Here is a 26,526-nt window from a genome sequence, read left to right on the forward strand (position 1 = left end):
GCAAGTTTGGCTTAAGATATGAAAAACAATCAACGTAAAACACTGTATTAATAGAATAAAGGACAAAAAACACACAATCATCTCAATAGATGTAGATAAGCTTTTGACAAAATCTAACAGCATTTCATGAGAAACCATCAAACAAACTAGAGATAAAAGAGAAAGTCCTCAATTTATTAAAGGCCATCTATGAAAACTACATAGCTAACAACATCTTCAATGGTGAAACACGATGTTTTCCCCCAAAATCAGGAACAAGTCACTGCTATTCAACATTATACTGGAGGTTCTAGCCAGGGCAATTAAGTAAGAAAAAGAAATAAAAGGCATCCACATTGGAAAGGAAGAAGTAAAACTCTCTCTATTCACAGATGACATAACCTTACATATAGAAAATCCTGAGACATTCACACATACACACACACAAATATTAAAACTAATAAATGCATTCATCAAAATTTCAGGATCCAGTTTCACCATGCAAAAACTCTATTTCTGTAAATAAGCAATAAATAATCATAAATAAAATTAAGAAAAAAGTACATTTACAATAACAATAAAAAGAATAAAATACTTAGAAATAAATTTAGCAAAAGAAGACTTGGACACTAAGAACTACAAAATATTACTAAAAGAAATTAAAGAAGACCTAAATAACTGGAAAGACATCCCTTGATCATCACATTGGAGGTTAGGATTTCAGCATATGAATTTGGGAGAGACACAAACATTTAATTCATAACAGGCACCAAGACAATCCACTAGGAGAAAGAATAATCTCTTCAGAAAATGGGTCTGGGATAACTGGATATCCAAAGGCAAAAGAATGAAGTTGGACTCTTATGCCATATTAAAAAATTAACTCTTGGATTTAAGACCTAAATGTAAAAGTTGAAAATATAAAATTCTTAGAAGAAAACAGGAGCAAGTCTTTGTGACCTTGGATTAGGCAATGTTTTCTTAGATATGATGTGTAAAGCACATGTGACAACAGAAAAAGCAGATAAATTGGACTTCAGCAAAACTTTTTTAAAAAATGTGCTTCAGTGGACACCATTCTGAAAGTGAGAAAACAACCCACAGAATGGAAGAAAATATTTATAAGTCATATAGCTTATACGGGACTTGTATCTAGAGTATATAAAAATCTCTTATAATAAATAATAAAAAGGGAAATAACCCATTTTTTTAATTGGGTAAAGGATTTGACTAGAGTTTTCTCAAAGAGAGATACTTCAGTGCAAGTATCAAACCATAGTTAGTGAATCTAAACATTGTTAGACTTTCTAGAAGAAATAGAAATATTATATACAATCTCCAAATTACTAGATGGGTAAAAATAAAGTGAAAGGAGAAAAGCAGAATGAATTTTTTTAAAAGACAAAAAAGGACACCAGAAACAAAACCAGAAAAATAGGAAAGTATTAAATAAAAGTAGGAATAGGTTCAAATATAATTCTAAATAGAATAAACTCAGTCTTGAAGACAATGTTTACTGCAGAGACTTTTAAAACCTAGTTATATGCCATTTTCAAAAGACATACCTAAACATAAGGCACAGAAAGTTAAAAATGAAAGGATAGAAAAAATACCCAGAACACAAAAATAGGTGGTATAACTGTATCAATGTCAGACGAAGTAGATGTTAAAGTGAAACTAAAGGACACAGATTTCCTGTCAACGTAAGGAAGAAATTTCTAAGGGACCTATAAGAAAAGTGGAATGAGTGACCTCTGGAGTCATTGAATTCTCCATACTTTGAGAAATTCAAATCTGAGGTGGTGACCACTCGTAAGTGTGTTAGGGAGGACATTAAACCATCACAGAAAGGTTGGGATTTAATGACCATACAGTTTCTCTGTATCCTGAAATCCTAATATGTTATCTCATTTTCCAGTTGTCTTTCAAATTATTTCATTTTCTCATGTCTACAAGATTTTCTGATTAGCCACATATTAGAAGGAAGTTCTGAAACTCCTGTCTCATTATAAACCTTCATCTCTAAAGTATAAAGTCTGTGGCACATATGTGTATACGTAAGAGTGTGATTTACGTGTGTGTTAGGCTGTATGTGTACACACATGTCCATTGTTAGGACTTCAGTTTCCTCTGCTTTAAGATTTGTCTTCTAACAATTTGTCTGAAAGGGAGGTTGAGAAAACTCCCAGAGGAAACTATTAATGTCCTATCTTATCTAACAGACAACAACAGTCAGTTGTCTGAGTTACTAACAGATATGCAAAGAGAGATAAACATTGCAAAGCCTTGAGAACATACAACACATTTTGAGGGTGTGGGCTGGGTGGCAGCTGTTTGGCAATAGCGTTCAGCTGTTCTTTTGCAATACAGATCCTCAGGTTTTAAACTGCCAGATAGAGATCTATCCAAAAAATTCTCAAAAAATTTCCTGGAAGATGTCTGGGGCTGGGAGTGGATAGAGCCTGCTCTACCTGCTCCAAGATACTCCCAGGGTGGGACCCAGAGAATAGAGTCCCACCCTGGGACCCTAAAAATAGGTGGGATCCTATTTTTAACAAGCATCTCTAGAGGATTCTGAATCATACTAAAGATTGAGAAACATGAATTTAAGGTATCTCAAGATTTTATTATAAAAGAGGTGAGCTCTTTTTCCATGCTTTTAAATACCAATTTCTTTAAAATATTCCTTGATTGTCTTTTTTTTTTTTTAATTGGTGACACAGATTGTAAAGACATTTGGAGGTAGTACTCTCACTTTACTTTTTGGTGAAACCATCTTGGGTCTTTTTTTCCAATCATATTTCATTTATTCTCATCAACTTTAAAAGGAGATCATGTCATTACTCACTGTGATGGCAGGAATCTGGCCTTCGTGGTCTAAATGATCTAGGAGTATACCTACAGGAAAAGGACAAAAATGGTCATGGTTTTATTTTCTTTGCTGGTATAGATACCTAGGTTAGGGGATGTGAGTTCTATGATCCTAAAAGAAAGTATAACAGTAGTCTCAAGAAGACAAACCAAGCCAGCAAGAAGCTCATTGTAAATGTGATCAAGTTGCAGGAGAAGCCAAAAAGAGAGAATGAAAAGAAAGAATTTCAACTTCTGTAATCATTTACTAAATAAATAATTTGAAATATTTATTCAAAAATTATTTTTAAATGACAGTAATGGACAATGATTAGTACAAAGGTAACTTTAGGCTGGAAGAAAGTAATTTTCAGCAAAAAGAGGCAATAGAGCAAAGGAAAGGCTGACTTTGTTTCCTCCTCACAAAGTCACAGAATTTAACATTTTTTTTACCAGAGGTGAAAAAATAAATAGCTTTTACCTTACACAGTCTCATCAGACACAAAATAAATGATTGAATGCAATCTGGCTTACTAAGAATTCATTACAGGGCTTCCCTGGTGGCACAGTGGTTAAGAACCCTCCTGTCAGTGCAAGGGACCTGGGTTCGAGCCCTGGGCCAGGAAGATCCCACATGCCGCGGAGCAACAAAGCCGATGCACCACAACTACTGAGCCTGTGCTCTAGAGCCTGCGAGCCACAACTACTGAAGCCTGTATGCCTAGAGCCCGTGCTCTGCAACAAGAGAAGCCACCACAATGAGAAGCCTGTGTACCACAACGAAGAGTAGCCCCCGCTGGTCGCAACTAGAGAGAAAGCCCGCGCGCAGCAGCGAGGACCCAACACAGCCAAAAATAAATAAATAAATAAAAAATAGATTCCATTACGTAAGAGCCAGTTAAGATTTATTCTTTAGGCTGACCACAAATGTCCTCCTATAGATTGAAGCTCTCTGAGAAATAACTGTGTTCCTCTTGTATGTACCCCACATGTCTTCAACACTGTTGATCATGTAACAGGATATCAAAAATATCCTGGTTGGTTAAATAGTTGACTGCTTTTTGAACAGCACTCATTGTGAACTTACATATCCTTATGAAATTTCACTAAGTTAAAGAGAAAACTCTAAATAGAATAAACAGAAAACAGGAGCAAGTCTTTGTGACCTTGGATTAGGCAATGTTTGGATTAGGCAATGTTCTTGAGAGCAAAAACAACTCATTGGGAAAAGGATGAGAATCATATTGGCTTTCAGATTTTCTACCCTTAGGCTGGACTACCATAGAACAATGCCTTCAAAATACTAACAGAAAATTGTTTGGAACATAGAATTCTATATCTAGCCAATTTACCAGTCTGCAAATCACATTGAAAGAATTCAACATTCACCTCCCTTTATGGAAAAAAAATCACTTGAGTATATGCTTTAAGAAAATGAAAATTGAAATAAAAAAGATGAAGATATAAAATCCAAAAATTAATGGCCACAACTCAGAATAGCAATAAAAAGAATCCCTAGGCTGTTCGTTGGGCAGCAGGTATAAAGGCAATTGGTCCAAAGTGAAACATATAGTTAGAAGACTTGCAGACAAATGTATTTGATAGGAAAATGAATTCACCTCAACAAATAAGTATTATTTTAAAAGTTATATGAACTTAGTGATAGAGTGAAGGTGATTGTTTCTTCTGTCAATAAGAAAAAAGTAAGGCAAACAGAAACTCTGAAAAATAAAAAGCTCTATAGCAAAATCACAGCCTATATAAAACAAATTAAATGTAACATGATTCTGAATAGCTTATGGAGTGTAATGAAGGATAAAACATTCTATCTTGGTTTTTGAAATATTATTTTTGAATCTATACATATTTAGGAAAAGCCTAAGTACATTTCCTTCTCCACAAGTCTACCTACATTTCTTGATTCTGCAGAAAATAATATGTACACAATTTTAGTATTTCAAGCACCCTTTATTGGATTTTACTTTTTTGAATCAACTTATACACAAAGCATAGAAAACCTAACTGTAGTTTCAAAACAGAAGGAAATGTTATAAACCTTTATAATGTATAAGTTACGAGATGGAAAGGGAAGAGAGGATGTAAAAGTTTCAGGGTATACATATCCTCATTTTTTATAATGAAGACTTGAGAGATACTGCCTAAAGTTGAGTAGCCAAGAAAGTACTTTCTTTTTATAACTTAAGGTTATAAAGTAAGCCAGTAGAAGAAGTACTTATAATACAACTAACAAAATATTGAAAGGAGGGAGACAGAGGTGGTGTTAATGAGCCCAATTCCTATTCTTTGATAGGTGGAAATCAATAAAAAACTTGTGTGTGGTAGATGTTATTGTTCCCAACTTTTTGCTCCTTCTATGTAGTAGATAATATATCCACTCTCTCTGTCATATGATTTTTGCCATACTTCCTGATAGGGCATAGATAGTTTCATGCCTATCCCCATCAACCCTGGGCTTGGCAATATGAATTATTTTGAACAATGAAACGTGGGTGGAAGTGACACTGGTTAGCTCTGAACAGAGGTTTTCAGAAGTATCATGTGTTTCAGTTACTTCTTCTTTTTTTTTTTTTTTTTGTGGTACGCGGGCCTCTCACTGTTGTGGCCTCTCCCGTTGCGGAGCTCAGGCTCTGGACATGCAGGCTCAGCAACCATGGCTCATGGGCCTAGCCACTCCGCGGCACGTGGGATCTTCCCGGACCGGGGCACGAACCCGTGTCCCCTGCATCAGCAGGCGGACTCTCAACCACTGCGCCACCAGGGAAGCCCTCAGTTACTTCTCTTCAGCTGTGGCCCTCTGCCGTGGGAAAAGCATATCCCAAATAATAATAGACGTTCCTTTAGCCCAAGACCCAAGATAAAAAGACGTATAGAGTCAAGCCAAACCAAGTCCAGCATGGTGGCAGCCAATGACTTGTGAGCTTGCAATAAGTGTTTGTTGTAAACAATGACTTGGGGATTGTTTGTATGGTCACAAAAATTGACACACACTGTCTAAAGTTGATAAATCAAGAATTGGAATTATACTATTTAGAATTAGGGGAGATATCCATCAGAGAGGTGGGGTGGCAACCACCAAAAAGAATTAGTTAAAGGTAGTTACCTTTGGGGATGCTATTTGGTGGGAAAAATTTAAGCCTTTGTTTCATATCTTCCTATCCTATTTGAATTTTTTATCATATGTATGTATTTTATATATGTATGTATTACTATTATACTTAAAATGTGCAAAGTACAGTGCATACCATCTAGGAGGTGATATAAGCCATAGACACATAAAACATTATAGCTATCATATCATGAGGCAGCTAATTTGTGTGGGGAAAAAAAAATGCCCCAGATGATGAAATTATAAGAATTCAAAAAAAAAAAGGAGAGAGAGAGAGATCAACCCAACTGAAGAGGTGATAGATGGTAAAGAAAATTGCACTGTGAAAGAATCCATAGGGATTAAGGTAGGTGGAGGAAAGTAGGCAAGGAAGAAATAAGCAGCATAATAAATCTGGAGAGAGGGAACACTGAAGTGGGTGTGGTATGACTGGAGCAGAGAATTCTTATGGGGGAGCTGTGGGCAAGAGGGCTGGGACTGATAAGAATGGGACAAGATTGTGAAGAGCTTGGATGGCTTGAGTAATGTGTGTGTGGACAGAATGACTTCATGAACTTGGTGTTTCAGGAAGGCCAACATGGCAGGGCAGTGTAAGACAGACTGTATTCAGAATCCTCAGAGCTAATAGAAACTGTCTCAAGGGTCACTTAGCCAGGTGGTGTGGCATATGTGAGGGTATTGCTCTTAGTCACATAGCTTCTGTTACCACACCCTCCTTTGGGCCTAAAGCTATAAAAGCAGTGCCTCACTCCTTTGCTAGAAATGTGTAAATAATTATTCACATAGACTTGTGCCCTGGGGGACTGGGAAGCTATGACTAGGGGAAAGAAGGGGCCACAAAAAGGTATTTTATAAATCTCTCAAAATCACTCTTAGCTGGACAAGACCTGCAGTCTTCTCCTCCACCCTGTGCTACTTACCAAGTTTTTTTTCACTGAGTCTTCCTAAATGCCATCTGATGATACCATGAATTCACATGTGTTAAAACTCAGGTTGGGACTTCCCCAGTGGTCCAGTGGTTAAGACTCTGCCTTCCAGTGCAGGGGGCATGGGTTCCATCCCTGGTCAGGGAACTAAGAACCCACATGCTGCAGGGTATGGCCAAACAAACAAAACAAACAAAAAACCCCTCTGGTTGTCTTACTCCACTTACTCAGTTTGAACTGAGAACCCAACATCTCTTCCATTTCTCTTCATTTCAGGTTCATTCCATTCGATTTCCTTTGAAGTGACGACTGCCCACCCAAATCTACTGCCCACTAAGACTTGCTTCCATTGCCCTTGATGATTTTTGTACCTGACTTAGGTTTTAGCTGCTATTCTGACTCCTGCTCTCCTTAACCTTAAAAAAAATTCATACTGGTGTCTGGTCTGACTGTATTATTTTCAGTTTCTTAGGTTCATTTCTGTCACTGCCTTCTTTACCTTCATTGGCCATGTGCCCAAATGGCATACGCTGAGCCTTCTCCACCTGCAGAATCTCAGGCTTGTTCTTCTCACCAGCTGTCTCAAGTTTTCCACTCCTCCATGCTTGCTGACCTCGGACTGCATTGAGTCTCTGATCTAGCAGTTCCCAGGATTTCACCTATTTTTTTCCTGTATGATATTATAGCCCATATAAGTCTCCAGAGTATATGTGTGGAATTCCCAATAAACCAGCAATAAATCTTCCCTTTCCTCTCTGACTCATAAAAGCCTATTGGAATGCAAAAAACTGGGAGTGACTTTTTTTATAGGAATAATCTGCAATCTGCTCTAATTTATGTTTTAAAACTTTATTCTCAACTTCTTGTTCCTGCCCAAGATGGAATAGTGTGGATGGAGTACATTTCCCACTAAGAACAGTTAAAAGCCCTGGACATTGTATATGAAACAAGCAAGAGAAAACTGTGAAAGGCAGAGAGAAGAAGACAACTGACTAAGGACCTTGGGATCTGAGGAATGACAGGACAATGAGTTCTCCGTGTTGTTTTTTTGTTTGTGTGTTTGGTTTGTTTGTTTGTCTTGCCTCATATATCTTAGGCTAGAGAAGCTGGCAAACTAGAAACACCACAGGAACAAATTTTTTAAAAACCCCAAGAAATGCCTGCTCTCACTAGCTAAAGGACTGGGAAAGAGGCAACGTAGACAACTTTTAGACCAGTAACTACCCTATTCTAGCCAAACCCTGCAGAAAAAAAATGTGACCTCACCCCTGTCCCAGTCAGCAAAGGCTGAAAAGAGGGACTCCCACCTTCACCCTTTTGTTAGAAGGCATCACTCATGACCCCTCTAACCCCTGCTGGGGTGATGTCAGAGAAGACCAAGTGGGGAGCCAGCACTTTCATCCTGGCCTAGTTGACAGGTGACTAGCAAAAACAAAACAAACAAAACAACCCAACCATGTGGAAGTGTATTATGCCAGGTTAAAAAAAAAAAAAAAAAAAGCCAGTCTCAAAAGGTCATATACTGTATGCTTCCATTATATAACATCCTTGAATAACAAAACTATAGAGATGGAAAACAGATAGTGGTTGCCAGGGGTTAGAGATAGTGGGGATGGGGGAGGGGTAGGTGTGACTATGAAGGAAGTTCATGAGGGAGATCTCTGTGGTAATGGAATAGTTCTGTATCTTGATGCTGGTGATAGTTATGGGAAACTGCACATGTGATAAAGTGGCACAGAACTATACACACATATTGTACCAATACCAATTTCCTGGTTTTGACATTGTACTATAGTTACAAGTTTATAGCTTTTTTATAAGTTACAGTTATAAGATGTAACCATTGGGGGGAAATGGGTGAAGGGTACAAAGGACTTTTCTGTACAGTTTTTACAACTTCCTATGAATTTATAATTATTTCAAAATAAAAAGTTAAAAAAGTTATCCTTCAATTTTGATACTTGTGGTAGTCATTAATGTTATAATCCAAATTTTTGCAGCTCTCTGCCTTCTGGGGACAATGCTGGGATTTATTGCATTTCCCTGCTTCTTTGAAAGTCAGATATGGCAGGTCGTTTGATTTGGCCAATGAAATGCATGCATAAAAGTGACACTTGGTGAGGAAGTGTTACGAGACCATGTACAATATGCCACATGTCCTTCTGTCTCTGCCAAGGAGGAAACAGGTGCTGCTCTGGATTCTTCTCCAGCCTGGGATGGACCGCCCCCCCACCCACCCCCACCCCCGTCCCCCTTCCTCAAATGACATGGCTTGTGGGCCAGAAGCTAATGTGTAGTTTTAAGCTCCCAGGATTTGGGGCTTTTGGCTATAGACATCCAGTGCAGTAATACAACAATTAGTCACCATTACCTGCCCATGCCCCTTACAAATGCCTAAAATGTACTGATCTTATCACCAGATCCAAAGCAAGGCACCCTCCTGACTGCTTATGATCCACATTTACCCCACCCAGGACCGCCCTCACCATGCTGACATATGCCTACTGCCTGACCTAACCCATGATCACCACCCATCTGGCTATTTTCACTTGGTTTAATGTTTTTGAGGTTCCTCTATGTTGTATCTTCCACATATCTTCTATGTATCTTTCATTCTGTTTTATTGCTGAATAGCATTCACTGTATGGACATACCACATTTTGTTTATCCATTCACCAGTTGCTGGACATCTGGATTGTTTCTACTTTTCAAGTATTATGAATAATTCTCCTATGAATATTTATATACAACTTGCTATATGAACATGTTTTCAGTTTTGGGGGGTATATACCTAGGAGTGGAATCATTGGGTCATATGGTACTCTTACGTATAACTTTTTAAGTACCTTTTTAACAAACTTCCAAAGTGGCTGTACCATTTCACATATCCATCAGAAATGTAGGTTAGGGTTCTAATCTCTCTAATCTCCTCAGCAACACTTGCTATCATCAGTCGTTTTTATTACAGCCATTGTAGTGGGTGCAAAGAGCTTTCTCATTGTGGTTCTGATTTTCATTTCCCTAGTCGCTAATGATGTTGAACATCTTTTCATGCTACTGTTGACCATGTAAATATTTTCTTTGGTAAAATGCCGATTTCATCCTTTTATCCATTTAAAATTCAATTATTAGTCTTATTAAGTTATGAGTTCTTTATATATTCTGAATACAAGTCCTTTATCAGATATACGATTTGCAAACCTTTTTTTCCCCCCAAGAAACAAAAAAACTTTTTTTTTCCTAAACACGGTTATTTTTTAAAAAGATAAAAACTTCAAAGTGAAGTTCCCTTGTGGTACATTAACAGGCCAATCATGATTCACTTTGTTTCAAAATATTATGTAAGTACTTTTAAAAAGCAACTTTTAACTTTTATTTTAGAATACTTGGAAAATGTAGATAAGCACAAAATAGGATAGTAAAATTCCACAGATAATCTTCAGTAACATTATTTGCTTCCAGCCTTTTGGTTTTTTCTGCGAACATACCTTTATTTAAAATATAAAAATGGGACCATTTAAATATTATAAACATTAGTTTCATCGCTGGCAAGCAAGACACAAAAACCTCTGAATGATTCAAGTAGAAAATTTATTAAAATAACAGTTGGTCATGCCTAGTGAGTGACAGAGGACCAGGCTGCGTCTCCTCTTCAGGTTAAGGTACGGCTAGGTACTGGAATTAGTGCCAAGGAAGAGTGTTTCCCAAGGGGGCACCGTGGAAGGGCCCCTCTCAGAACTACAAGGGAGACACTGCCCTAAACAGCCCCCATCCTGCGGGGGCCGGGGTTGTTTTTGTCCCCCAAGGCCTGGCTGCCTCTTCCGGCTTTGCCGGTCGGTGGCCTCCCCTCTCGCCGCCCACCCTGGGTCCTGGACCTCCTGCATCCCTGTCGCCGGACGCAGCGCTCAGCCCGGCCAGACCAAGGGGCCGCTGACCGTCCTCCAGTTCCGAGTCTTCGTCGGCCGCTCGCGGGTCTGGAACAAACCTGGCCTCGGCCCCGGGATCGATCCGAAGATCTCGTCGGCGCGGTGAGGGCACCGTCCTTTCCTCCCACCCCGCGACCTGCTCGACGTGAAACGGCCCAAGCTGTACTTCACTTGCGGCGGCAGCCCCTTTGTCCGTGCACAGGTTCAGGTGGAGACCACCCGGGCCGGACCTCACGGCCGAGCCCGTCGCAGACCCAGGCTCCCGCCCGGGACAGGACCGGCAGCGCCGCCCGGAGGCCCTTGCTCCGGCGCCCGGGTTCCGCGCCTCCCCGCGGGTGGGACAGGCAGAGGTAGAGGCGCCGAGAAGCCGGAACCTTCACAGCCCCGAGGGAAGCGCCGCGGCCCCGAGGTGGGCTCGCCGCAGGGGCGGGGGCGCCGCATCCGGGTGAGCGCGCGGCGCCCCCGCCTCCCCCGCGCAGCCGCACGGGCCGCCGCCGCCGCCAGCACGCCGCGAGCGGGGAGGACCGCGCCCAAGCGGCCTGCGTGGGCGGCCCTGCGGCCCCGGACCGCCGCGCTGAGGCGGTCCCAAGCGAGCAGCAGCTGCGGCGGCAGCAGCATGCGGGGTGGCCCGGAGTAGCGCGCCGAGCCCGCGAGGCCCCGCGCGGAGGAGGGGGCAGGCGCGGCGGAGGCGGGGCCCGCGTCGGGCCCGCCCGCCCGCCGGGGGAGCCGCCGGCAGTGGTCGAGGAGGCGGCGCGGCGGACGGCGGCCCGAGAGTAGCGCCCGCGCTGCGGCCCGCGGGACCGCGCCGCGACCGCCCGGGCCGGCCCCGAGGAGCGCCCGCCGCCGCCGCCGCCGCCGCGTGCGGACCGAGGTGAGTGTCCGCCCGCGCCCGGGCCGTCCCGGAGCCGCGGCCGCTGACGCGGAGCCGGGGGAGGAGGAGGCGGAGGAGGCCCGGCCGCGTCCGCGTCTCCTGTCCCTTTGTGGCCGGCGCGGCCGGGGCGCGGGCTCGCTGGGCGCGGGGTCCGGGTCGGGGACTCGGAGGCTGCTGGACACGCGGCGTCTCTGGTTGGCCGCTGCGGCGAGAAGCGAGTTTCCGTCCTAGTTTGACATTGAGTTAGAACCGTTTTTCTTTAGAAGACGGAAGTTTGTTTTATTGACCAAAATACAGCTAAATATGGCTCCTGGGTTCGGTCCGGCGGTGTGGTACTTGGAGCCGCGGTGCCAGGCTGACCCCCGCCCGGCCGGCGCGACGCGGGAGGGGAGGACACGCGGGCGGCCCGGGTTGGGGGCTTCCGGCCCACTACCCGCGAAGAGGACCCGGCCGTGAATTAGCAGACGTCTGTGGTTGGGAAGTAGCGGGCGTTAGGTAATGTAGTACAGCTTCCTGGAAGAATGAATGAATGAAATGTCATTTACTCACCCATAATCAGTGCAATGCCCATTTAAAGATTTGCCAGGAATTGTGATGATTTGCAGTGTCATTGCCTCTCTTACCTGGTCAACCTTGCTAAGTGAAGGCCCCCTCCTCCGAACTTGTGACCTTGGCCTCATTCACAGAGCCGCTAAGCTAACCAGACGGGCTTGGCATTTTCTGGCAAGTGTGGGCAATGGTCAGAGTAGTCTTTGTGATTGTGAACTGTTTCTGGAGGGCAGAGATCATACCTTGTGCTTAATATCAACACACTGATCTATAATAATTCTTGTCAAGAACTCTGAGAGGGTGGGGTGGGATGGGTGGGTATTTTGTCCTCATTTCACAAATGAAGTTGAGGCCCTAAGAAGTTGTAACTTTACAGGGCGCAAGCTAAGCAGCAGAGTTGGGGTTCACACCTAGGTCTTATTAATCCAGTGCTTTTTACATTACATTTGTGTCTGGACTTGGGTTGTCCATTGTGGTAGCCACTAACCACATGTGGCTATTTAAATTAATTAAAATTAAAGTTTTGAAAATTCACTAGCCACATTACAAGTGTTCAGTAGCCAAATGTGACCGGTGGTTACTATTGAACAGCACTTGTCTAGACCATATATCCATTGGCTTATTCAGTAAATATTTGTTGAGTGCCATATGTCTATGAGGCATAGTTTTAAGTCCTGGGTATAGCATGGTGAATAGGAGAGGCAAAATGTCTCTTGGCTTCATGGAGCTTGCATTCTACGTGATAGTTTAAGGGATGTTTCCTTGGTACCTTCAGTGCTTTGCTAATGCAAAGTGTGGTTCGTGAACCAGCAGCAGCATCTCTGTCACCTGGGAGTTTGGAAGAAATGCAGAATCTCAGGTCCCAAGCCACATCAACTGAATGAGTATCTGTTAAAGTGATTCAACAGGTCACAGGTGATAGATCTCAGATCTCAAGTGATTTGTTTTCATACTGAAGGCCTTATTCAGAACACCAGTGATAACTGGGTTTAACAAATGTCCTGATGGATTGTTTGGTAGGGCTCTTAAGCCAACTTTGAATGCCTTGGGAACACTCATCATTTACACAAATACTTGTTAAATGCCTGGCTTCTGTAGTAGAGTGTCAGCTTTATGAGAGCAGAGATTGTGTCTTCCTTTTCCAGCCATGTATCTTCAAAGACTGCACAGTGCCTGGTAAGCAGTAGGCACTCAATAAATGCTTCTTGAGTATATTAATGAGCCTGTTCAGAAGTCAAAAGTAGTTAATCCCAAGCAATTCAGGCAAGGTAATATTCAGGGCAGCGGGTAAGAGCATAGGACCAGAATCAAAATGAAGGTGGTAGGTCTGTGTGTAGCTTTTCAGCTCTAAGCCCCAGCTACCCTGGCCTGAGTTTCATTTCCTGGTTCCCTTGCATGCCCTATCTCTTTCTCTTTTTAATAATATAAAATAATATTTATACATTTGAATCTTAATCATATCTTAGTGCCACATACATATGTATATGTGTATGTATATTATTTTTAAAAAACTAAATTCCAGACTTTATTAGGATTTCACCAATTTTCCCATTAATATCCTCTTTCTGTTCCAGAATCCTGTCCAGGGTACCACATTGCACCACATTGTATTTAGTCATCATGTCTCCTTAGTCTTTGGTCTGTGGCAGTTTCTCTGTTTTCCTTGTTTTGTGTAACTTTGGTAGCCTTGAGGAGTACTGTCCTGGCTGTCTTCAGTGGGCAGCTTTCCATAGACCAGATAGGATCATCTAATACTGGGAAAAGGCTCTCATATTCAGGAAAGTAAGGCCCTGACAGGAATAGCTATTTCTGCTGGTATTTGTCTGTTTATGTAATATATACATCTATTATGCTTCTGTAACAACTTACAACTGTAGTACTTTGTTTTCAGTAGCAGATTCTTGGGATACAGTTCTTAATTGGTTGAGATTCAGAAGAGGGTTACAACATTGTAAATGTGAACCAGTATTTTAAAATATACTGAGTTTTTATTTTATTATGGGTTAAGAGCTGGGCTGAGGTGGAGGGGCTAGGAAAAAGGAGAGATTAGCTAAAAGAGGCAGTGGGTCAGAGAGGGACCATGGTGCACGGAGTGACAGATACTGCAGGAAAGAAGACTGGGGCAACTGCATAGAAGGGAACTAGAAGTGAATACTTGCTGTTCGTTCATTGACTCAGTTAATATTTATTGGGTGCTTATTGTGTGCCAGTCCAGTGGTAGATACTCAAGATAACTGGGGTTGGACAGCATTAGATAAACATGCAGGTAAGTACATAATAATTAAACTTGTGATGAGTGCTAGAAAGAAAAGGTAAAGGGTGCTGGAGAGACTGTGTTTGTGTGGTGGTGGGGAGCTGCTTGCTTTTGGTTGGCTGGGTTGGTAAGGAAGTCTTCTCTCATTTGCATTCCTCGCTCCAGCTTTTGGGGACCTTCCATTGTTACCCCCACACTGCTTATTCCATCTTTTTGTTATTTCACAACACACATGCCCCTTTCTTCATAGGCACTGTGTTTATCTTTAGCTCCGAGTCTTTACATAAGATTTCTTCTTCCCAAGACATCCCCATCTCCGCTTCCACTTGTGGAAGTGCTACCTCTTGTTCAAGGATTTGCTCAAATCTCATCTCCTTTATGAAGTCTTTCACTGTTGATTTATGCCTGTGTTTGTCACTCTACTTGAGTTTATGGTGTTTAAGGGTACGGATAATATTTTACGTTTATATCTATGTGTCCGCAGTCCACCACAAAGCCAAAATTAATAAAGAGTTGTTAAGAAGGTAGATCTATTCTGAAGTGTTAACATTTGGGTGATGAATCTTAGAGTAGAGAGTGAAGGTCCAGTTTTGGGCTTTTTTTTGTGTGTGTGTGATGAAAGAAAGTGCAGCATTTATTTCAGGGCACCAAGCAAGGAGTTAGGGACAGCTAGTGCTCAAAAAGCCCAAACTCTGGGCTTTTTTAAATTAAACTTTTTTTGGCGGCATAATTGTAGATCCACATGGAGTTACAAGAAATAATTCTGAAAGATCCCATGTACCCGTTACCCAGTTGCTCCCAGTGGTATCATGTAAAACTGTAGTGCAATATCAGACCCATGAGAGTGTCATTGATATAGTCAAGAACATTTCCATCAGCACAGGGTTTCTGCATGTTCTGTTATAGCCATACCCTCTTCCCTCCCAGTTCCATACACTCCTTAAGTCCTGACAATCAGGATATGATTGTTCTCCATTTCTATAATTTTGTCCTTTGAAGAATGTTTTATACATGGAGTCATATAGTAAGTACCTTTTGGAATTGGCTTTTGCCCCCCATGCCCCGCCCCCCCCCCAGCATAATTCTCTGGAGACTCATCGAGGTATTGGGTGTATCAATAGTTGCTTCCTTTTTATTGCTGAGTAGTATTTCATAGTATGGATGTACTTTTATGGTTCTTTTAACCATTTACCTTTTGAAGGACATTTGTTGTTTCCAGTTTTGGCTATTATAGCACCATTGGTTGAAAAGGCAACATTGTTTCCTCCATTGAATTGCTTTTATGTATGTAAAAAAAAAATCGGTTGGGTATACTTATATGCGTTTATTTCTGGGTTCTCTGTTCTGTTCCATTGATCTATGTGTCTGTCCTTCCACCAGTATTGTACAGTCTTGGTTACTGTGCAATATAATAAGTCTTAAGTAGGTGTAGAATGATTCCTCCCACTTCATTCTTTTTCAGAATTGTATTAGCTGTTCTTTCCTTTGCTTCTCCATATAAATTGTAGAATAATCTTGTTTATATTTATAAAAAGTCCTACTGGAATTTTGATAGGAATTGCATTAGACCTATATATCAATTTGGGGAGAATTGTTGTCTTACTATGTTGTTTCTTCCAATCTATGAACATGGTATGTCTCTCCATTTATTTAGATCTTCTTTGATTTCTTTCATTAGCATTGTGTAGTTTTATCATACAAGTCTATGTTTTGTTAGATTTTGTTGGATTTTTGTTAGATTTACATGTAAGTATTTGTATTTTGAACAATTGAAAATGGTATTGTATTTTACAGGCAGCTTATGCAGCTCAGTATCAAAAAAACAAACAACCCAATCCAAAAATGGGCAGAAGACCTAAATAGACATTTCTCCAAAGAAGATATACGGATTGCCAACAAACACATGAAAGGATGCTCAACACCACTAATCATTAGAGAAATGCAAATCAAAACTACAATGAGGTATCACCTCACATTGGTCAGAATGGCCATCATCATAAAAATCTACAAAGAAATGCTGGAGTGGGTGTGGAGAAAAGGGAACCCTCTTGCACTGTTGGTGGGAATGTAAATTGAGACAGCCACCATGGAGAACAGTATGGAGGTTCCTTAAAAAACTAAAAATAGAACTCCCATATGACCCAGCAATCCCACTACTGTCATATACCCTGAGAAAACCATAATTCAAAAGGAGTCATGAACCACAATGTTCACTGCAGTACTATTTACAGTAACCAGGACATGGAAGCAACCTAAGTGTCCATCGACAGATGAATAGATAAAGAAGATGTGGCACATATATACAATGGAATATTACTCAGCCATAAAAAGAAACGAAATTGAGTTATTTGTAGTGAGGTGGATGGACCTAGAGTCTGTCATACAGAGTGAAGTAAGTCAGAAAAAGAAAAACAAATACCATATGCTAACACATATATATGGAATCTAAAAAAAAAAATGGTTCTGAAGAACCTAGGGGCAGGACAGGAATAAAGACGCAGACGTAGAGAATGGACTTGAGGACACGGAGAGGGGGAAGGAAGCTGGGATGAAGTGAGAGAGTGGCATTGACATATATACACTACCAAATGTAAAATAGATAGCTGGTGGGAAGCAGCCGCATAGCACAGGGAGATCAGCTCGGTGCTTGTGACCACCTAGAGGGGTGGATTAGGGAGGGTGGGAGGGGGACACAAGACGGAGGGGATATGGAGATATATGTACATGTATACCTGATTCACTTTGTTATAAAGCAGAAACTAACAACATTGTAAAGCAATTATACTCCAATAAAGATGTTAAAAATGGTATTGTATTTTAAATTTTGGTGTCCATGTGTTTATTGCTAGTAGAAGTATTAACTTTCTTATGTTGATCTTGTATCCTGCAGTCTTGTGGAACCCATTTTTTAGTTCTAGGAGTTTTTCTGTAGATTCCTTCAGACTTTCTAAGTAGACAACCATGTCTTGTCTACATAGGGGCAGTTTTATTTCTTCCTTTTCAATCTGCATGCTGTTTACTTCCTCTTCTTGCTTTATTGCACTGGCGAAAACTTCTAGTACTATGTTTAATAAGAATAATAAGAGAGGGCGTTTTTGCCTTGTTTCTGATCTTAGGGAGAAAGCATTTAGTCTTTCACTATGTTTTGGGTCAGTCTCTGCCAATCCATAGTGATGCTATTGGCTAGAAATGACTGGTACTCACCTGGGCCTGTGGTGAGCCCCCGCACAGACATTTCCCCTTCTGGAGGAGCCAGTTTTGTGTCTGGACTGGCCCTTGTGCTCTTACAGTGATTGTAAGACACACCTCTGCAACAACCATAAGGGAAGTTTGAAAAGAAAAGGTTTATTACTTACAGGTCCTGGAGGAGGGTACATGGCATGCCTGAGGCCACACAACGAGGTTGTGGGTAAAGAGTGCAGACCTGGGTTTCTGCTTTTTTGTGGGGTTGATGGTGAGGGGCATAGGGTTTTGTAGATTCTCTCTTTATTGGTGAATGTAAGACATAAGAGCAGGAATTAGGTCACAGGAAGGGAAAAGCAAGCTGTCAAATGGTCAGTTATCTAATGACTAGAGCTTTCTTAAAGAAAAAAAAGTAACTTTATGGGTGGGGCGGCATGGCTCTTTATCTAGCTGTGTAGCTGGCAATGTGTTTATTCAAGATGGATGTCTTTGAACTGGATGCCTGGGAAATCAAAAGCTTAATGTCAGGCATTTACATTGTACAATCAAAAAAGCTATTTGTCAGGTACTTATACTACACACTATTAAATATAGTGTTAACTGTACGGTTTTTCTAGATGCTCTTCATCAAGTTGAGGACATTCCCTTCTGTTTCTGTCTCTGAAAGTTTTTGGCATGAATGGGTGTTGAATTTCATTAAGTGCTTTTTGCGCATTGATCTTTATATGTTCATGTAATTTTTTTCTTTAGCCTATTGATGTGATGGATTATTTTGATTGATTTTTAATTGAGCCAGCCTTGCATTCCTGGAATAAACCCCACTTGGTCATGGTGTATTATCCCTTTTTTTTTTTTTTTTTTTTTTTTTGCGGTACCTGGGCCTCTCACTGCTGTGGCCTCTCCCGTTACGGAACATAGGCTCCGGACGCGTAGGCCCAGTGGCTGTGGCTCACGGGCCCAGCCGCTCTGCGGCATGTGGGATCTTCCCGGACCGGGGCACGAACCCGTGTCCCCTGCATCGGCAGGTGGACTCTCAACCACTGCGCCACCAGGGAAGCCCCATATTATCCCTTTTATATTTTGCTGAGTTCAGTTTACTAACATTTTGTTGAGGACTTTTTGCATTTACATTCACGGGGGCATTTAGCAGTATAAATTTTCCTCTAAGCACTGTTTTAGCTGTGTCCCACAAATTCTGTTTTATTTTTATTTTCACTCAGTTCAGTATGTTTTTATTTCCCTGAGACTTTGACCCATGGATTATTTAGAAGTGTGTTGTCTGGTTTCCAGGTGTTTGGAGATTTTCCTGTTATCTTTCTGGTTTTGGTTTTTACTTCAATTCTGTTGTGGTTGGAGAATACAGTCTGTATGTTTCAGTTCTTTTAAATGTGTTTAGGCTTGTTTTATGGCTTAAAATATAGTCTGTCTTGGTATATGTTCTGTGGACACTTGGTTAGAATGTGTTTTCTGCTGTTGAGAGGAGTGTTTTATAAATTTCATATATGTTGTTTAGATTCTGTTGGTTGATAGTGTTGTTGAGTTCTTCTATACCCTTGCTGGTTTTCTACCTAGCTATTCTATCAACTCCTGAGAGAGGGATGTTGAAGTCTCAACTATATTTGTGGATTTGTCTGTTTCTCCTTTTAGGTTATATCAGTTTTTAGCTTTACATATTTTTCAGCTCTCTGCTGCATACACATTTAGGGTTGCTGTGTTTTCGTGGTGGGTTGACACTTTCTGTCACTACATAATGTCCTTCTCTGTCTCTAGTAATTCTCTTTGCTCTGAATTCTACTCTTATCTGATATTAACATAGTTGCTACTTTTCTTTTTCCTTTGATTGCTTTCCTTTAATTGTTTGGATGTTATATCCTTTTCCATTCTTTTAATTCCAATCTGCCTAAACTGTTATGTTTGAATTAAGTGTCTTGTAGACAGCATATACTTGGATCATGTTTTTTAGTTGATTCTAGCAATCTTTGTCTTTTTCATTGATGCATTTAGACCATTTACAATGAATGTTATTATTGATCTGTTAGAGCTTAAGTCTGCCATTTAATTTTTTGTTTATTCCCTCTGTTTTTTGTTTCTCTGGGTATTCCCCCACTGCTCCTCCTCCCAGCTTCCTGTGGGTTACTTGAACATTTTTTTTTTACAATTCCATTTTAATTTATACTGTTTTTGAGTGTATTTCTTTGTATAGGTTTTTTTGTTTTGTTTTTGTTTTTTTGTTTCTTGCAGTACGCGGGCCTCTCACTGTTGTGGCCTCTCCCGTTGCGGAGCACAGGCTCCGGACGCGCAGGCTCAGCAGCCATGGCTCACGGGCCCAGCCGCTCCGCGGCATGTGGGATCTTCCTGGACCGGGGCACGAACCCCTGTCCCCTGCATCAGCAGGCGGACTCTCAACTGCTGCGCCACCAGGGAAGCCCTGTATAGTTTTTTTAAATTAAAAATATTTTTACTGGTTGATTTAGGTATTACATTATATATACCTGGCTAATCATTGTCTAGTGGTGTCATCATTTTTCCTGTTCAGATGAAGCGCAGAAACCTTACTTCCCTATACATCCCTTTACCTGCCCACATTTTTTTTTTTCTTTGTGGTACGCGGGCCTCTCACTGTCGTGGCCTCTCCCGTTGCGGAGCACAGGCTCCGGACGCGCAGGCTCAGCGGCCATGGCTCACGGGCCCAGCCGCTCCGCGGCATGTGGGATCTTCCCGGACCGGGGCACGAACCCGTGTCCCCTGCATCGGCAGGTGGACTCTCAACCAGTGCGCCACCAGGGAAGCTCTACCTGACCACATTTTAATACAGTTGTATTTATTTCTTTTAAAAACATTTACAAGTGCGCTAGACACTGTGTTATATAGTTTTGCTTTCACAAACATAAATTAGTAAACTCAAGGGGAGAAGGAAAGCCTATTTATCTGTATTTTTGCTTACTGTGTTTTCTCTTGATGTGTCAGCATTCCTTCTCTTATCATTTCTTTTTTGTTTTTTAGAACTTCCGTTAGCCATTCTTAAGGGTATGTCTGCTGGCCACAGATTTTCTTTGTTTTCCTTCATTTGGGGATGACCTGATTTGCTCTTCATTCCTGAAGCATATTTTCTTTGGGTATAGGATTCTGTGTTGATCTTTTCTTTCAGCACTTGAAAAATGTTGTACCACTTACCTCTGGCCTCCCTGGTTTCTGATGAGAAATCCACTGTCTGAATAGTTTTTCCTCTGTAGTTAAGGTGTCTTTTATCTATCACTGTCCTCAGGATTTTTTCTTTATTTTTAGTTTTTAGAAATTTAATTGTGATAAATGTTGGTTTGGATTTCTTTGGGTTTATCCTGTTTGCATTCACTCAGCTTCCTGAACCTGTAGGTTTGTGTCTCTTTCCAAATTTGGGAAGTTTTCACCATTATTTCCTGAGTGCAAGTGCTTTTTCAGCAAACTCTCTTTCTTTCTTTTCAAGACTCTGATGACTTGAATGTTAGATCTTTTGTTATGGTCCCACAGGTTCCTAAGGTTGTCAATTCTTCTTTAGTTTATTTCTTTCTGTTGTTCAGTTTGAGTAATTTCTGTTTTTGTATCTTCGAGTTTCTTTGTCCCTTCCATTCTGCTGTTGAGTTCATCAACTTAGCTTTTTATTTCAGTATTTTTCAGCTCTAAAATTTCCATTTTGTTCTTATTTGTATCTTCTGTTTCTTTGTTGAGGTTATTTATTTGTTTCATTTATTTATTTTGAAATTTCTTGTTGAAGCCTTTCTGTCACAGCTGCATTATAATCATTCTCAGATAATTCTGACATCTCTGTCATTTTGGTGTTGGTATCAGTGTCTTTTTCATTTAGTTTGAGGTCATCCTGGCTTTTGGTATGGTGAGTGTCTTTTTTTTTTTATTAAAACCTGGAAATTTTCATATTCTGTGAAATTCTGGATCTTATTTAAGCCTTTGTTTTAGCTGGCTTTTTTTTGACACCACTCCAGCAGGGGTAGGGGTGGCATGTGGTGCTACCTTGTTATTCCTAGGAGGAACTAGAAGTACAGCCTCCCCACTTGGCCTCCCTTGACCCAAGAAGTAAAGTGTTTTGTTACTGTCAGATGGGGTTAGAGGTCCAGGATTCTCAGGGGACATGATATGGAAGGGTGCCTTGTTACCAGCTGACATGGATGAAAGCCTGGGCTCCCTACTTGGCCTCCTTAGCACCAGTCTAGTGTGGATGGGGTTGGGGTGCCTTGTTACAGCCTGGTGAGTATATGGAAATTTAAGCTACCTACCTGACCTTTGCTGGCCTGGGTGGGCCACAGTTTTTTCTGTGGTTTTTGTCTGGAGTAGTCATTTTTTTCCCTTAGCATTTTCTGTCTTGCTAAGATGTCCCTTTTTTGGTCCTTTGGCTAGAGAGAGCAGGCTTTTGTTGGGCTTTTTTTGGTCTGTGCCTGTTGGCATTTCCAGTTGGCCAGCTTCTTCACTTCCAAGTTTGGGATATATGAGGCAAAAATAAAACCCAGGGTAGTCACCATTGTGTTGTTCCTCAGGGCCTGAGGTCTTGCCAGTCTGCCTTCTTCTCTCCACATTTAAGAGTCTTCTTATGTTTGTTTCATATGCACTCTCCAGAATTTTTAGTTGTAGTTAGTGGGAGGAATAAGGAAAAGTACATCTACTCCATCTTCCTGGAAGCAAATGTCCTGAAGGACCAGTTTTTAACATTTTCCCTTTGTCACAGACTGATTCTTTTCTAACATATGTAAAGTATGAATTATAAGAAAAATGAAACTAAAAGCCTACAATATATAACTTACAATTTTTTATTGTTAGATTCAGTAGATGTAAAAGTTCTGTAACATTGCCGTCAAAGTTTCTAAGTGCTTACTGTCAATCTCTGTACTTACTCTTCATGGAGTAGGTGGGTGCAAGCAGTTTGCTGTCTAAGGACCACACTTTGACTAGCACTGCCTTGGGTATGACTACTTGATTCTTTTTGAAACTAGAAGTCAGTGATCAGCCATTCAGTTTAGTTTCTCCTCTGCTATTTTCCTTGTATTTTTGTAAGGATGTCTTCAATGTGAAACTCTTTTAATCCTTAAGGAGAAGGAATGTTTTAGGGCAGCTGTTTCATTAGCGATCAGTTCAGAGTGCACCTCTGATTTTATGTGACTTATTTCTCCTTTAATTTTTAGAGTTCTTATAAAATGTTATGAGTTATAGAATAAATTCCTACAAGTGTTTAAAGAATCCTTTACAATCATTGTAATTATAACTTCTAATGTTACATAGAGAACATATGGTGGTTTTTGGTTCTGTAAAGATGTGTAAATGTAGGTTTCTGGCATGTAATCTTTTGGTTGGTGACCTTAGCTGTGGGATAAACACTAAAGACACTAGATAAACCGTTTTGGGGAGACTTGAGGTGAATTGAAGGTAGTTCTTCAGTTTAGATGTCATGGTTTTTGCTAGATCTTTGTGTCCTTGGTAGTTACGACTTCCTTCTTGTTAAAAAAAATTTTTTTTTTAAGTATCACTTCAGTTATAAAAAGGAGTAGAATTTGCATTTGTTGGTAAAGCCACATGCTAAGTTAGTGGATTGGTCTTTGGAAATTGCACATTGCAGTTTATATTTATTGTTTCTCTTAAGGTTAAAGAGAGAGTGAAATTTTCTGGGAATGTTATAATTCTCATTTTTCCATCTCTAGGGATTTGTGAGTTATCAATAAACACTTTTCTAGTATTTACCAGTCCCTGTGTGTGGCAGGGGCTGTAGAGGGTAAGTGAGGCCAGACTGCTTCAGAGAGAAGTCCGTATTCTGCTCATAGTCAAGCTGCAGAATTAGTTTTAATTATTTTAAGTGTTTTCAAGCAGAGAGAACACTACCTGATGAAATAGGACTGTTGTAGGGAGAGCAGCCATGAGAGTTTCAACTTCTACCCAGAAATAGGGGCATAAGAGAACTAAAACAGTTTTGCCACTCGGCATGGAGAATGGTGGTAAGATGGTCTCTGATCTGAAACTTGGGAGAGGAGTGAGAAAGTAGAGGGAAGAAGAGGATGGTTAATTGTAGACTAGGAGTCTCTGAATAGGGCTGGAAATCCTATGATGAGCAGCCTCTGGGGCATTTCAGTGCATGAGCTATAAGGACACTCCTGGAGAGAAAGGAGCTTTGTGGTAGAAGCTTTCGACTGGAGATGTCCTTGAGTTAGAGGAAGGGGTGTAATACTGGCAGCTTATCAGCCAGTGTTTATCAGCTGGTGTAGTGGGCTCTTACCTCAGAAGGGGAAGTTTGAGGAGTATTAGAGAAACAAGGAGTTGGTTCAGATAGACTGGGATGTAAGCTATTGACAGTTGGAGATGGTGCTGTGAAACACAAATAAGACACAATATGTGTAGCACTGATCAGTGCCAGGCACTATTCCAAGTGTTTTACGTATACTAGTTCATTTAATCGTTATAACAGTCCTTGGAGGTAACTACTTTTATCATTATCCCCATTGTTTAGAGGAAGGATGGAGGAACTGTAGCCCAGGGAAGTTAAGTGGCGAAGCTGGGATGTGCACCTTCCCTGTGTCTGTGCATTTAACGTGGCAGTCTGGCTCCAGAGTTTATGGTCTTAACCACTAAGCTAGATTGCCTGGTTAGAATAGTGTGGACAAGATTAATAGGGTCTTTGAATACCAAGCAGAAGCATATGGACATTATTTGGAGGACAGTAGGGAGACATTGAAGGATTTTGATGGGACTGTTGATTGACATCAGAATTGAACTTTAAAATACATGTAGATGGATGATTTTTATTTTAAGACTAGAGGTAGGACTTGAGACTAATGCACCAGTCTAGTTGACCATGTATACAGGAACATATAGCTGCATTTTTAGAGATGGAATCAGATGTTCTTGTCAGTGGATGAAGGAAAGAGAGAAGTCAGTCACTGGACCTCTAGGAGAATATCACCATTAACAGAACTGGAAAAAAACAGGAGAGTTTGTTTGAGGATAGTTACTGAGTGTGTCTTGAGACATGTCCAGTTGCAGGTGCCAGAGAGGGACTCCAGGTGGAGCTGTCCTGTGGCCATCGTAATTGTGGAACTTGATCTTGGCAGGAGAGGTCAGTTCTGGAGGTACAGATAAGCATGAGCAGCATGGAGTTGGTGAAAATAGGGAGTGGTGGAGAGGGCCAGGAAATGAATTCAAGGGGATGCTTACATTTGGGACTTCAGAGAAGGAAAGAGTCTTTTTTTTTTTTTTTTTTGGCGGTACGGGGCCTCTGACTGTTGTGACCTCTCCTGTTGCGGAGCACAGGCTCCGGACGCGCAGGCTCAGCGGCCATGGCTCACAGGCCTAGCCGCTCCGCGGTATGTGGGATCTTCCCGGACTGGGGCACGAACCCACGTCCCCTGCATCGGTAGGCGGACTCCCAACCTCTGCGACACCAGGGAAGCCCGGAAAGAGTCTTTTACATCGTCATTGAGCAAATATTTATTGAGTGTCTGCTGTGGGCCAGGCTATGTGAATACACAGTGAACAAAACAGACATGGTTCCTGTGCTTGTTGATCATACAAACTTATGGGGTAGACAAAAGTAGAGACAATTAAGTGAATAATGGGAGTTTTCACAACAAACAAACAAAATAAATAAAGGGGAAATGATGTTTCAGCTGAGACCCAGAGGTCAACAAAGATTTTAGTACAGAGAGTGGGGCAAGAAGATTCCAGGTAAAAAGAATGGTATGTGCAGAGGCCATGTAGCAGAAGAGGACTCACTCTTCTTAAGGAACTGAAAGATCACTGTGGCTGAAGGGCCACTGGTGCAGTGGAAAGTGAGGTGAGACGCAGGGAGAGAAATTGGCAGGGATGATGGGACGGGTGATGCAGGACCTTAATCCCAGTGCTGTTGGAAGGCTCTGAGCAGGAGAGAGCCCTGTCTCAAATTTTAGGCAGATCACCCTGCTGCAGTGTGGAGAATGGATTCATGCAGGAGGTAGGATGGGTGGAAGAGAAGCGTGGAGACCAGTGAGGAGACTTGCAGGAGGCCTGGACTACAGTAGTGGCAGTGGGTGTGTGTGAGGCTGAAGATGGCTCTAGTGTCTCTCTCAGCAGGCTGCTCGGGCCCTACCTGGCCTTCCCCTCAGTGGTGCTTTTTCCTCTATCACATCATGTATCGTGGTGATGCTCAGTTTATCCATCTGTGTTCCTTCTGGGCTGTGACTTCCTTAGGCAAAAGTAGGGACCTTCACTTACTGGTCTCTTAAGCACAGGTGCTTTCCAGCTGAGAAGTGAGCGGTAATGTTGAATAATAGATCAGCATGCGTACCTTTCAAGGTGCAAGACTGTGGTCAGGTTTAGACTGAGTCTTTCCTGTTTTTTTTTCCTTGAGAGAAACTCCAAGACCTGGGCTGGCTGGTGGCAGTGTTACAGGGGAGAGAGCGTGCTGACTGTGGGGCCTGTGTGGCCTTCAGAGGTGTTTTCAGGTGCCTGGCCATTGGAAGGTCGGGAGGAGAATTAGAAGAGAACAGAGTCAGGAAAGCCTTGAATTTGGGGGAGGAGGCCTTGTGAGGAATGACGGGCACTCCTGTGCAGTGCTGCCGGGCAGGCCGGAGTGTGGAGAGACTTGCTCTGCTCCCTGCAGTTCCAGCTGCGAGGTGACGGCAGAAATCCTATTACAAGGTGATCAGTGGTGACGGCAGGTGGAGCCAGTTCCCTGAGGAGCTGGAGAGGAGGAGGAGGGCGGGGCTTGATGGGGCAGTGGAGGAGGTGACTTCTAGGACAGGAGGAGCGAGCCCGTTGCCTGTAAGCAGTGGGAGTGGCGTGTGAGAGCAGGGGCCCAGCGCAGGGCTGATGGGACAAGGAAGGAGGGCTGTGGTCGGAGGGGACAAATGCCC

The 26,526-nt window shown here is 41.8% G+C and overlaps 1 protein-coding gene and 1 long non-coding RNA gene across 4 annotated transcripts in view; one reads left to right on the forward strand and one right to left on the reverse strand.

Annotated features, from left to right (window-relative positions):
* LOC109549192 (uncharacterized) overlaps positions 1-8,834 on the forward strand; it is a 77,548-nt gene extending 68,714 nt beyond the window's left edge. For 2 of the 3 annotated variants that reach the window (XR_012325377.1, XR_012325376.1), the window contains one exon: positions 7,159-8,834. This is a non-coding gene — a long non-coding RNA (uncharacterized lncRNA). Of the gene's footprint in view, positions 1-3,379 lie in introns of all 3 variants that reach the window. The other variant, XR_012325375.1, reaches the window with a different exon arrangement.
* A 1,620-nt stretch (positions 8,835-10,454) lies between these two features.
* LOC141276198 (uncharacterized) overlaps positions 10,455-26,526 on the reverse strand; it is a 58,791-nt gene continuing 42,719 nt past the window's right edge. The window contains exon 3 of the mRNA XM_073790656.1: positions 10,455-11,679. Within this exon, the coding sequence (XP_073646757.1) occupies positions 11,040-11,679 (640 nt within the window). The 3' untranslated portion in view covers positions 10,455-11,039. The remainder of the gene's footprint in view (positions 11,680-26,526) is intronic.

Source organism: Tursiops truncatus, chromosome 13 (assembly GCF_011762595.2).
Source record: "Tursiops truncatus isolate mTurTru1 chromosome 13, mTurTru1.mat.Y, whole genome shotgun sequence".
In the NCBI taxonomy this organism is placed as follows: Eukaryota; Metazoa; Chordata; class Mammalia; order Artiodactyla; family Delphinidae; genus Tursiops; species Tursiops truncatus.